The sequence below is a fragment of the Tenrec ecaudatus genome, chromosome 16, assembly GCF_050624435.1.
Source record: "Tenrec ecaudatus isolate mTenEca1 chromosome 16, mTenEca1.hap1, whole genome shotgun sequence".
NCBI lineage: Eukaryota > Metazoa > Chordata > Mammalia > Afrosoricida > Tenrecidae > Tenrec > Tenrec ecaudatus.
Window position 1 is genome coordinate 50,948,351 of NC_134545.1, and position 10,722 is coordinate 50,959,072.

General features: G+C 54.2%; 1 protein-coding gene across 1 annotated transcript; it reads left to right on the forward strand.

The window, feature by feature from the left end:
* The first annotated feature begins 2,772 nt into the window (after positions 1-2,772).
* Positions 2,773-10,463, forward strand: TYSND1 (trypsin like peroxisomal matrix peptidase 1). Its single transcript, XM_075534227.1, has 4 exons — positions 2,773-4,103; positions 6,316-6,446; positions 7,194-7,379; positions 9,338-10,463. Exons 1-4 carry the CDS (start codon positions 2,929-2,931, stop codon positions 9,553-9,555), a joined length of 1,710 nt encoding a protein of 569 aa, XP_075390342.1. The 5' UTR covers positions 2,773-2,928; the 3' UTR covers positions 9,556-10,463.
* The last annotated feature ends 259 nt before the right edge of the window (positions 10,464-10,722 follow it).

Consider the following 10,722-nt stretch of genomic DNA (forward strand, 5'->3'; position numbering starts at 1 on the left):
AGTTCTGTGGATACATGGATGGGCTGGTTTGGAGGGAAAATAGAATAAGATGTTTAAAGGCTGAGTAAAAGACGGCCACCACTGTAGGGTATCACTTTGGCTGCTGCTGGCTGTGACTAAGGACTTCTGTTGGCTGCTGTGAACAGGAAAGCTCATGGTAGTCTAGTGTCAATAAGGGAAGATCCTGGCCTCTAGAGCAGCAGCTCTCAACCCGTGGGTTGCAGCCCCTTTGGGGGTTGAACGACTGTTTCACAGGGGTTACCTGATTCTTAACAACAGCAAAATTACAGTTAGGATGTAGCAGCAAAAATAATTTTATGGTTGGGGGGTCACCACAACATAAGGAACTGTATCAAAGGTTTGTGGCACTAGAAAGGTTGAGAAACACTGCTCTAGAGAGAAGGAAATTGGGTTGAAAAAAAACACAAAACCCTCACTGAGACCAAGTTAGTTGAGACTCAGACCCCACAGGATGGAGTAGAATTGCGCTGTGGGTTTCAGCGCTCCTGAGCTGCTGGTGGTAGCAGGCCAATGTGCATGTAATCCACAACACACCATGGAAATAGGGAGAGTTAAGAGTTTACTGTGACGAGGCCATCTTCTGTGTCAGAACCCAAAGAAGGCAGTGCTATGGAAGACTATTTCTACCCTGTCTCTTACTAGAGTGCTTGTTAGTCTTCCTCTGTCTAGCAGGTTCGTGACACAGAGCTTTACCCTAGGTTGTGCTGGGCACAGCTAAATAGCATTTCGAGGTGTTGAGACAAAAGGGTTATGTAATTTAAGTACAGAATATATTTTTCATTAATACTGATAAATAGGTGGACTATAATAGTCTTGTGCATGTTTGTGACATGGTAAAGCAGAACTTTTAAAAATGTCTAGCCTGTGACTTGGGGGTGCCATGAGGGGCTCCCAAACATACTTCATGTTTCTTTATCCTCAAGAATATGTAGAAAGGTGAGGTTTTTTTAACCATAGATGCAGGTTAGGTAAACTGTGGCTTCTGGGCCAAATCAGGCCTGTTTTTGTACAGAGCTCTTAAAGAGAAGAAAATTAACTTTAAAATTATTGGAGAAATAACAATTTTGGGCCAAGTGAAAATTATGTGAAATTCCAATTTCAGTGTCCACACGAGGTTTATTGGAACACTCATAGCCTTTGGGTTAGCTTTTACACGCTACGGCTGCAGAGTTGAGTGTTTGAGACAGATTATGTGGCCTGCTGATTACGATAGAAGATTGCAGCCTTTCAGGATGGATGACAACTCAATGTAAAGAAGGCCCAAAGCCTCACAACTGCACCAGCAGGTAACATCATAATCAGGCGACAAAAGGTTAAAGTTGCCATAGATTTTGTCGTCTTGGATCCATAATCAGTGCTCACACGGAAGCAGTAGCCAAGAGATCAAAAGACGTGTTGGATTAGATAAATCTGCTACACAAAGAGGTGACTTCGAGGGCTAAGGTGTGCTGGACTCAAGCCATGGTGCTTTCAGTTGCCTCACTTTTCAGTGGAATAAGGGAGATTATAGAAGAATCGGTGCATTTGAATGGTGCTGGAGAAGAACACCGAAAGCACCACTGAATGCTAAAAGGACAAAGCGACCTGTCTGGAAAGCAGTAGGGTCAGGATGCTCCTTTGAGGCAGCGGTGGGGAGGTTTCTGTCTTAGATACCTCGGGCATGTCATGAGAGACAAGTCCCTGGAGGACATCATGTTTGGCATAGTGGAGGGGCAGGGAAAAAAGAGGAAGGACCTCAGGTGGCAACAATGGGCTCAAGCATAGTAACAATTGCCAGGCTAGCGCAGGACCGGGCCTGCGTTTTGTTGTCTATAGTGTTGTATATAGTCGCTGTGGGTCAGAACCTAACAGCAGGAACATTTTGTCTGCAGAACCTATTTAGAGAGAACGGTTTTGATCTCTGGCCTAGATAAACCCTGGGGTGTGTATAATGTGTATACGACAAAGAGGATCCCCGGTAGCATAGTGGTTATTTGTTGGGCTGCTAACCATGAGGTCGGTAGTTTGAAACCACCAATTTCCCCATGGGAGAAAAATGAGGCTTTCCACTCCAGTAAAAAAGTTAATCTTGGAAAAGCCCACAGGAGGACTTCTACCCTGCCCTATAGCGCCACCATGAGCCAGAAATGACTCAATGGGAGTAAAGCTGTGTTTGCTTTAGAATACTGCACAATGTAGTGTTGTGTGATTAATTTTTTTACTTGAGCTGCGTAGTTTAAAGGACTATTTTATTTAGAGCCAATCCAATTACTATGGGCTTTGTTGGGGTGGGGGCGTGGGGAGGGTGGGGCTTCGGCATTAAAAGATGTTGGGAGTAGATGTTGGGAGCTTCACGCCCCATAGAGACTTGCTGTAGGATTTGCTTTCAAAATTTCTAGATACGGAATGGACCAGGGATTTCCTCGGACTGCCTCACCCCACGGGCCGCAGCGGCAGTGTCGCTTCTGTCGCAATGTCGATTCTGACAGGTGCAGCCAGGACAAGTCCAGCCACGTCAGCTCATTTCGACCGCCTTTCCTGCGGCCTTAGCAACAGGTTAGGCTTTGAGGGACCCGCCCCGTCTGTCGCCCGCCCCTCGTTACGTAAAACGTCACAGCCAATCCTTCTCCTAGGGGCGCGTCTTCAGGGGCAGCTGTTTCCGCTGCGTTTTGCAGGCTGGATGAGCCCAGGAGGGCGTGGGGAGGCGGGATCAGCATCAATAGCCAATCAGGGCTTGCCCAAACCCTAGCCAATCCGGACCGGTCAGCTGGGGGCTGGCCAATCCCGCTTCAGCAGGAAAGTCACGGAGAAGGCAGGCACCTTTGTCGTTCAGCACTGGGTTACGGGGACTAATTCCTCCCGCCGGGGGTCCTCACCAGTTCGCTACCCGGTCTTCGTTGAAACTCTGGGTGCTCCATCCCGGAGGCCATGGGACGGCAGTGGGGACCCGCCATGAAGGCGGTCGAGCAGACGGGCTGCGTGGTGAGCGCCTCCCGGGCCGGCCAGCCGGAGGAGGGCTCGTGGAGCTGCAGCGGGGTGATCCTGAGCCGCAGCCCGGGCCTCGTCCTGTGTCACGGGGGTATCTTCACCCCCTTCCTGCGGGCAGGCAGCGGCGCCCTGACTGCGCCCGGCGCCGTCTTCCTGCCGGGCGACAGTTGCGGCGACGACCTGCGCCTGCACGTGCAGTGGGCTCCAACGGCGGTGAGCCCCGCGGGCTGCGCCGAGCGCAACGGTCTGGGGTTGTGCACGCCCCAGTGCGCGGGCCCCGAGCCCGGCCCGCCCGCCCTGCCCCGCGGCCGGCCGCTGCAGGCCCCGCGCCCCGCCAAGCTGCTGCTGCTGCTGAGCTGCCCGGCGTTCCGGGCCCACTTTGCGCGCCTCTTCCAGGGCGAGGCGGCCGAGCAGTGGCGCTTCGAGAGCTGGGCGCTCGGCGACGAGGTGTCCGACGACGTGGAGGAGGATCAGCTGAGGGCGCTGGGCTGGTTCGCGCTGCTGCGGGTGCTGCCCGGCGAGGCGGAGGCCCGGGAGGGCGCAGAGGAGCGCGGGGCGGCCGTGGCCGTGGCGCCCCTTGGGGCTGTCCCTAAGGGTGCGCCGCTGCTGGCTTGCGGCTCCCCGTTCGGCGCCTTCTGCCCCGACATCTTCCTCAACACCCTGAGCCGTGGCGTGCTCAGCAACGCTGCTGGGCCGTTGCTGCTCACCGACGCGCGCTGCCTGCCAGGCACTGAGGGTGGCGGGGTGTTCGCGGCGCGGCCCCCGGGCGCTCTTGTGGCGCTGGTAGCGGCGCCGCTCTGCTGGAAGGCGCGCGAGTGGGTGGGCCTCACGCTGCTCTGCGCTGTCGCCCCGCTCCTCCACGCCGCCCGAGCCGCGTTGGGCCACTTGCACCCGGACTCTGCTGACCTGGCTGCCCGGCTGCCGCAGGAGGTGGGCGCCCCGCGGGGCCTGCCCTTCCAAGACCCCAGCCCCCCTTGGGCAACCGCAGCTGTGCTGGTGGAGTGCGGCACCGTATGGGGCTCCGGAGTAGCCGTGGCGCCCGACCTCGTGGTGACTTGCCGGCACGTGGTCCCTCGAGAGGGTGCGAAGGTCCTGGTGCACTCCTCCATCCCCAAGTAAGGCCCCCCGCTGGTGCTCCCACCCAACCCTTCATCAGCCTTGGCTGCTGGCAGCTCAGTGATTCTTGGGGTGTCCTGGGGCGTCTTCTCATCTTTGAAACCCAGAACCCCAGTCTATGGGGTCTCCCGGCAGGGGTTGAATGGGTCTTGGGCAAGATGCCAAGCTTCAAACAACTCCAATTCCAGGGCTCTGGGCCCTTTCTGCCCAGGTGGATGGAGCCTTGAGGCGTTCTTCTCCCACAGAGATACAGCCTTGGAAACCCCAGGGCCAAGTTCTACCCTGAAGGGTCACTTTGGGTAGGAATCCACTATATGACAGTGAGATTTTGGTTTGGGGGTGGGAGGGGGCCTTTCTGTATCCTAGCCTTGGTATCCCCGGGCCTCTAAATTAATTTTGGGTAGCTTCTCTGTACTCCGTTCCCTCTTAATGGAGACTTCCTAACCCTAGACTTTCTCACCTTCCAAGTGATGGTGAAGTCCCCAGGAGTGCAGCAAACTGCCTCCTAAGGGAAGGAGAAGGGCTTGTTCATCTCTGAGATCTTAACAGATCTTTTCTTCTGGATCAAAGTGAGGGATATGGGGCAGGCCCAGGCAGGTAGACACAGTGTGAACATTCTGGGTGAGTGTAGGGCTTAGACCAGTGGTTCTCAACCTTCCTAATGCCACGACCCTTTATTACATTCACAACCATTTCTATGGTTGTGGTGACCCCCAACCATAAAATTATTTTTGTTGCTACTTCATAACTGTAATTTTGCTACTGCTATGAATTGGGCGACCCCTATGAAAGGGTCGTTCCACCCCAAAGGGGTCGCAACCCACAGGTTGAGAACTGCTGGCCTAGACTATCATTTGTTCCAACTGCAGGGAAAAGCACCTTTGCTCTCTTTCTACCTGCTCTAGGTCTGCCAAAAGTTGCCTCTCCGTTTCCCTTTCTTCTGTAACCTCAGGTGATTAACTTAGGTCTCAGCAGAGCAGAATAAAGCGTTGGTGTTTCTACCAAATGACTCAACCTTCTCCAGGCCAGGTCTTTCCAAATCCCACCTGTGAAGCCCAGTGGGCTTTGCCATTACCACGATTGGATTGTATAAGGAACACCCCAGGGGGGGTTCCCAGATCTCTCTTCTCTCTCTCTCTCTCACACACACACACACACACACACACCACCATCCCCCCCACCCCCACCCCCCACCCCCCCGCTGAGTGAAACCGCCAGTTCAAATGCACAGCATCTGCGCAGAGAGCCTGTATTACAGGCGAGTCATTTTATCTCTAAGCTGCCTTCATGAGTTAAGACGTGAAGTCAGAACAGAACCTGGCTATGGAAGAGCTGGCATTTATATAAATAAGGATCCAGAGGGGCAACAAGCAGGCTGGTATCATCAACCGTGCTTGGAATGGGCCCTGGATCTGGCCAATTACATACTCAGCCATTCTGGGACTCAGTGGCACTAATGACAGGGCCTAGGTCACTAATCTCCTTTAAAAAGTCACACCAGGCCTAGCCCAGAGTGTTAAGGACAAGTTGCCATTAAGTTGATTCCAGCTCATCTGTGAGAGTCAACTGTGCCCCATGGGGCCTCAGTGGCTGCCGCTTCGGGAAGTCCTCTTAGCCACGGCCAGGAGTCCTTCTTGGTTGTGGTGGCTACAAGTCGGGCTGCTAACCGCAAAGGCAGCAGTTCAAAAGCAGCAGCCGCGCCAAGGGGCAAAGATGGGGCTTTCTACCTCCACAAAGAGGTAGAAAACTCATTCTACCCGGTCGTAGAGGGTTGCCAGGGGTCGGCATCAATTCGGTGGCAGCAAGTTTAGTTTGGTCTTTTGGTATTAACCTATGGACCATCCTCAGCTGCTAACCAAAAGGCCGAAGGTTCGAGGCCACCCAAAGGCACTTCAGCAGAAAGGTCTGGCAGTCTACTAACAAAAAAACCCAACCATTGGAAACCCTGTGGAGCAGTTCTCCGACAAGTCGAGGGGCACCAGAGTTGGAGTCAATTCATTAACAGGGTTGTTCAAGGGCTTTGATTAGAGCTGCTGACAGTTTGTGTGGAAGGACCACACTGCTGAAGTGACAGAGCCAGAGTTGCCTAGCGGGCAGGTCTCAGACCATGGTGCTTCCCTGTCCTTGTCTTACCTCCTTGCCCCCCTCCCCCAGCGCCTACAATTGGCACTAAAGGTCTGAAAATCTGTCATGTGTTGCCCTTGCTCCTAGGAGTGCCGCCATTTGGGGACGGGTGGTGTTTGCTACGCAGGCGGTGTCGCCCTACGACATAGCCGTGGTGAGGCTGCAGGAGGACCTGGCTGGCGTCCCTGTGCCTGTGCCGGTGGAACACTTCCAGGAAGGTAAAGGTCACAGGAGTGCAAAGCAGGCCCCCGCTGTCTGAGATGGAGCTCAGGAAAGGAAGTCAGTTTAAGGGGGCCAGCCCCTCTCCCCACCCCAGCGCATGTATGTTGTCATTCAGTGTTTTGGCCAGGGTTGCCCTTGGAAGCTCTTCCTGCAGATGCCCCACCTGCCCATGCCACCACAAGGTGCTAGGGTAGGTCCCTGGGAAAGTGTAAGGCGCACCTCTGCCCCACTGGCTGGTAGCGGTGTGGTGTGACACTTCGCTTGGCAGGAAGGTGTGTGGCCCTTGAGGGCGTCGGTGGCACAATCTGAGTAATGTGGCCAGGTAAGTATCAAGTGTCTCCCTTCTTGGAGGCTGAGTGGTCCCGCAATGGAGAGACCAGGTGCTCCGGGTTGGTCTTTCTCGGCTGCTACTTAAAAGCCTTAGGCTTTGTTGTGGAACCGTTTTCGGGCCCAGTCTCCACGTCTGCAAGGTGGGGTGGACACGCCTACTCCTGGGCACTCTGAGGACTGTAGATTTGTCTCCCGGGACACACTCGGGGATTCAGAACCAGGGGTGATCCCCCCCCCCAAGGGCCTGAGCCATCTAGCAGGGAGGCAAGGGCCCTGAAAGCTCAGGGGGAAGTTGGTTGAGCAGCTGCAATATTGGGAGCCCAGTTGGGGACCCGCGGCAGAAGCGTGGAGTGCAGACAGGGCTTGGGTCTGGGGTCTTGGGGTGGAGATCATTCTCCTTCCCTCTCTGGCAGGCGAGGCTGTCAGCGTGGTGGGCTTTGGCGTCTTCGGCCAGGCTTGCGGGCCCTCGGTGACGTCGGGCATCCTGTCGGCTGTGGTGCACGTGGACGACTCGCCCGTGATGCTCCAGAGCACGTGTGCTGTGCACGGCGGCTCCAGCGGGGGACCTCTCTTCTCCACCTGCTCAGGGGCCCTCCTGGGTAACGGGCGCCCGGCCTCCCTGACCTTTTCCTTGCCTGTGCTAGCCCCACCCGGCGAGGGATTAGTGTCCAGTGCGCAGGGCGAATGCCGTCTGCAGGCCTGGGGAGTAGTTAGCCCAGGTTTCTAAGCCATTCAGCGCCTGGACTCTTCTGTGAGGTCAGCAATTACCTTTAAAATAATGTACGTAGAGAACACCTCCCCTACCCCCCGCCACACACACACACATACACACCATTGCCCCTACGAGGTGGCTTCAAAAAGACAGTGGGGAAAGCCCATTTTAATTTCATTTCTCCAAGAGCTTTTTTTTTTTAATCATTTTGTTGGGGGCTCATATATCTCTTATCATAGTCCATCCATTGTGTCCAGCTCTTTTTTACACTTGTTGCCATCATCATCCTCCAAACAGTTTCTTTCTACTTGAGCCCTTGGTATCAGCTCCTCATTTTTCCCCTCACTCCCCCACCCTCCCTCTCTCCCGAACACTTAATAATTTATAACTTTTTATTTTTTCATGTCTTACACTGACCGATGTCTCCCTCCAGCAACTTTTCTGTTGTCCATCCCCCAGGGAGGGAGTTATATGTAGATCATTGTGATCAGTTCCCCCTTTCTCCCCCCACCTTTCCCTTACTCTCCTGGTATCGCTACTGTCATTATTGGTCCTAAGGGGTTTATCTGTGCTGGATTCCCTGTGTTTCCAGCTCTTATCTGTACCAGTGAACATCCTCTGGTCTAGCCGGACTTGTAAGGTAGGATTGGGATCATGATAGTGGGTGAAGGAAGCATTAAATAACTAGAGGAAAGTTGTATGTTTCGTTGGTGCTACCCTGCACCCTGACTGCCTCGTCTCCTCCCTGAGACCCTTTTGTAAGGGGATGTCCAGTTGCCTACAGATGGACTTTGGGTCTCTACTCCGCACTCCCCCTTATTCACAATGATATGCATTTTTTTGGTCTTTGATGCCTGATACCTGATCCTACTGACACTTTGTAATCACACGGGCTGGTGTGCTTCTTCTATGTGGGCTCTGTTGCTTCAAGTCTTTAAGACTCCAGTTGCTATCTCTTTTGATAGCTGGCCACCATCAGCTTTCTTCACCACATTTGTTTATGTACCCACTTTGTCTTCTGTGATAGTGTCTGGAAGGTGAGCATCATGGAATGCCAGTTTAATAGAACAAAGTGTTCTTGCATTGAGAGAGTACTTGAGTGGAGGCCCAATGTCTGTCTGCTACCTTAATATAAGCCTATAAATACCTGTACATAGATCTATTTCCCCATCATCATATTTAAATATATTTACATATGCACATGCCTGTATTTAGACCTCTATAGATGCCCTTTGCCTCCTAGTTCTTTCCTGTATTGCCTTTTACTTTTCTCTTGTCCCACTATCATGCTTAGCCTTCATTTGGGTTTCATTACATTGTCCTTGAACAAGTCCTACCAGGCTTCCTCCACCCTCCTCACCATCAATTTTAGATCATTTGTTGTTCCCTTGTTCCTGGGTTTGTTAAGACTACTTCCTTTCCCCTGCCTCCCCCTGTCCCCTGTCCCCCCTGGAACTGTCGGCCCCGTTGTTTTCTCCTCCAGATTGTTTATCCCACTCTCCAAGAGCTTTTTGAAGCCCCCTTGTACCTGCACCAAGCAGACCAAACGAAACTGATTTGTGTCACTCATTCATTCATTCAACAAGATTTGTTAAGCACTTTGCACTATTCTAACCCTGGGGAGACAGCATGAACCACACACATATGAGCCCTGAACTCTTGGAGTGGACACTGGCCGGGGAGGGCGCTGATCGATGGCATGAGTGGTGCAGAGTGTTTGGGAGAAGGGGGTGTGGAGGGGTGGGGTATCCCTGACCTGAGAGGACCCTGGCAGCCCCAGAGGGGAACCGATCACCCTCCAGCCCCCATCGTCTACTCACATTCTTGTCCTCTCTGACCTTGCAGGCATCGTGGCCAGTAACACTCGGGACAATAACACAGGGGCCACCTACCCCCACCTGAACTTCAGCGTTCCCATCACGGTGCTCGGGCCCGCCCTGCAGCGGTATTGCAGGACGGGCGACCTGGGCGGCCTTCGCCAGCTGGACCGTGCTGCCCAGCCAGTTCAGGTGGTATGGAGACTGCAGCGGCCCCTGGCACAGCCCCCCCGAAGCAAGCTCTGAGACCACATTGTCCCTGTGGAGAGTGGAGCAACCCTTCTCTGCTGTGGAAATGACCTTGAGGCGACAGGCAGCCATGGGATCCAGGGCCCAGCTCTCAAAGGGGGATGGGCCACCCCTGCATCACAACTCACTGTGGTCAAGGGGCTCAGTCTCTGGCATCCAGAACAGACTTCAGCCCCACAGCCCCCTGTAGGCACTGTGCGCCCTCCCCCAGCTGGCAGCGCATCTTGGGCGCCTCCCTTGCACTAAATAGAATCCTGCTAGTTTCTCTTCTGGGGAGTCCAGCTCAGTAGCTGACCAACACATTGACTGGAAGGCAGGCTCCAGCCCAGAATTTGGCATCTGTTAGCCTGCCTATCACTGGATGCCTGGAGCCTGCCCCTCACTGGGGCTTGGCTCTTCCCACCGGCCTGGAAGTCTGAATGGAGGTCAACAGAGGACACAGCATCCTCCGAATATCTCAGGAGACAGGTCTGCATTGAGGACCAGACACTGAAGGTACCAGGCAAGGACCAGACACTGAAGGTACCTGGTCGCTCAGACTTATGGAGAGGTGGTGTCCCTGAAGTCAGAACTTCAGATCACGGCCACACAGGGGCTCCAGTGGGACCTTTCTTGTCCTTTCTCGCAGGGGACCTCCTGGATAGCCAGCTCATTGATTGTCCCCAAAGCATTCCCTTGCCAGTGCTCAGTGCTACCCAGGGGGTGCTGTCTGGAAGATTAGTGGGCCTCATGCCCACACAGGGAGAAGTTACGTTGTAGGGGCCCTTGCCCTGCCGTGGGATGCTGCCTAGTGCCTTAATTTCCCAGCTCTCAACCTGGGCCTCGGGGTCTTAGGGTGTGGGATGTGTCTGGTTGGGACTTGAGAATAAACACTATGGAAGAACCTCGATGCTGGCATACGTAAGCCAGGTTCTTTTTGCCTCTTTGCAAGAATTGCGTCTGTGATAGGCAAGCACCAGTACTTTTCGGCCCTGCTTTCCCAGCAGGGTTGGCTCTCCCTGGGTACTGTGGTGCCTGGCAGACCAGTCAGCACTGGGTGGGGCTTGCCAGCCCCAGGATGTGGCCATGGGCTTGGCCTCTCGGCAAGTGCTTGCGAGTGCCTGTGATGTGCCAAACCCTGTCCTCGGGGGCATTGCTAGGATTTGTGTCACACGACCACCCTCC

What these genes read in the sequence shown, in the direction of transcription:
- TYSND1 (XM_075534227.1), top strand. Translation starts at nt 2,929, where the DNA reads ATGGGACGGCAGTGGGGACCCGCCATGAAGGCGGTCGAGCAGACGGGC. An exon ending in GGTGGAACACTTCCAGGAAG is followed by an intron (nt 6,447 to 7,193) that starts GTAAAGGTCACA and finishes CCTCTCTGGCAG; the next exon opens with GCGAGGCTGTCAGCGTGGTG. An exon ending in CTGCTCAGGGGCCCTCCTGG is followed by an intron (nt 7,380 to 9,337) that starts GTAACGGGCGCC and finishes CTGACCTTGCAG; the next exon opens with GCATCGTGGCCAGTAACACT.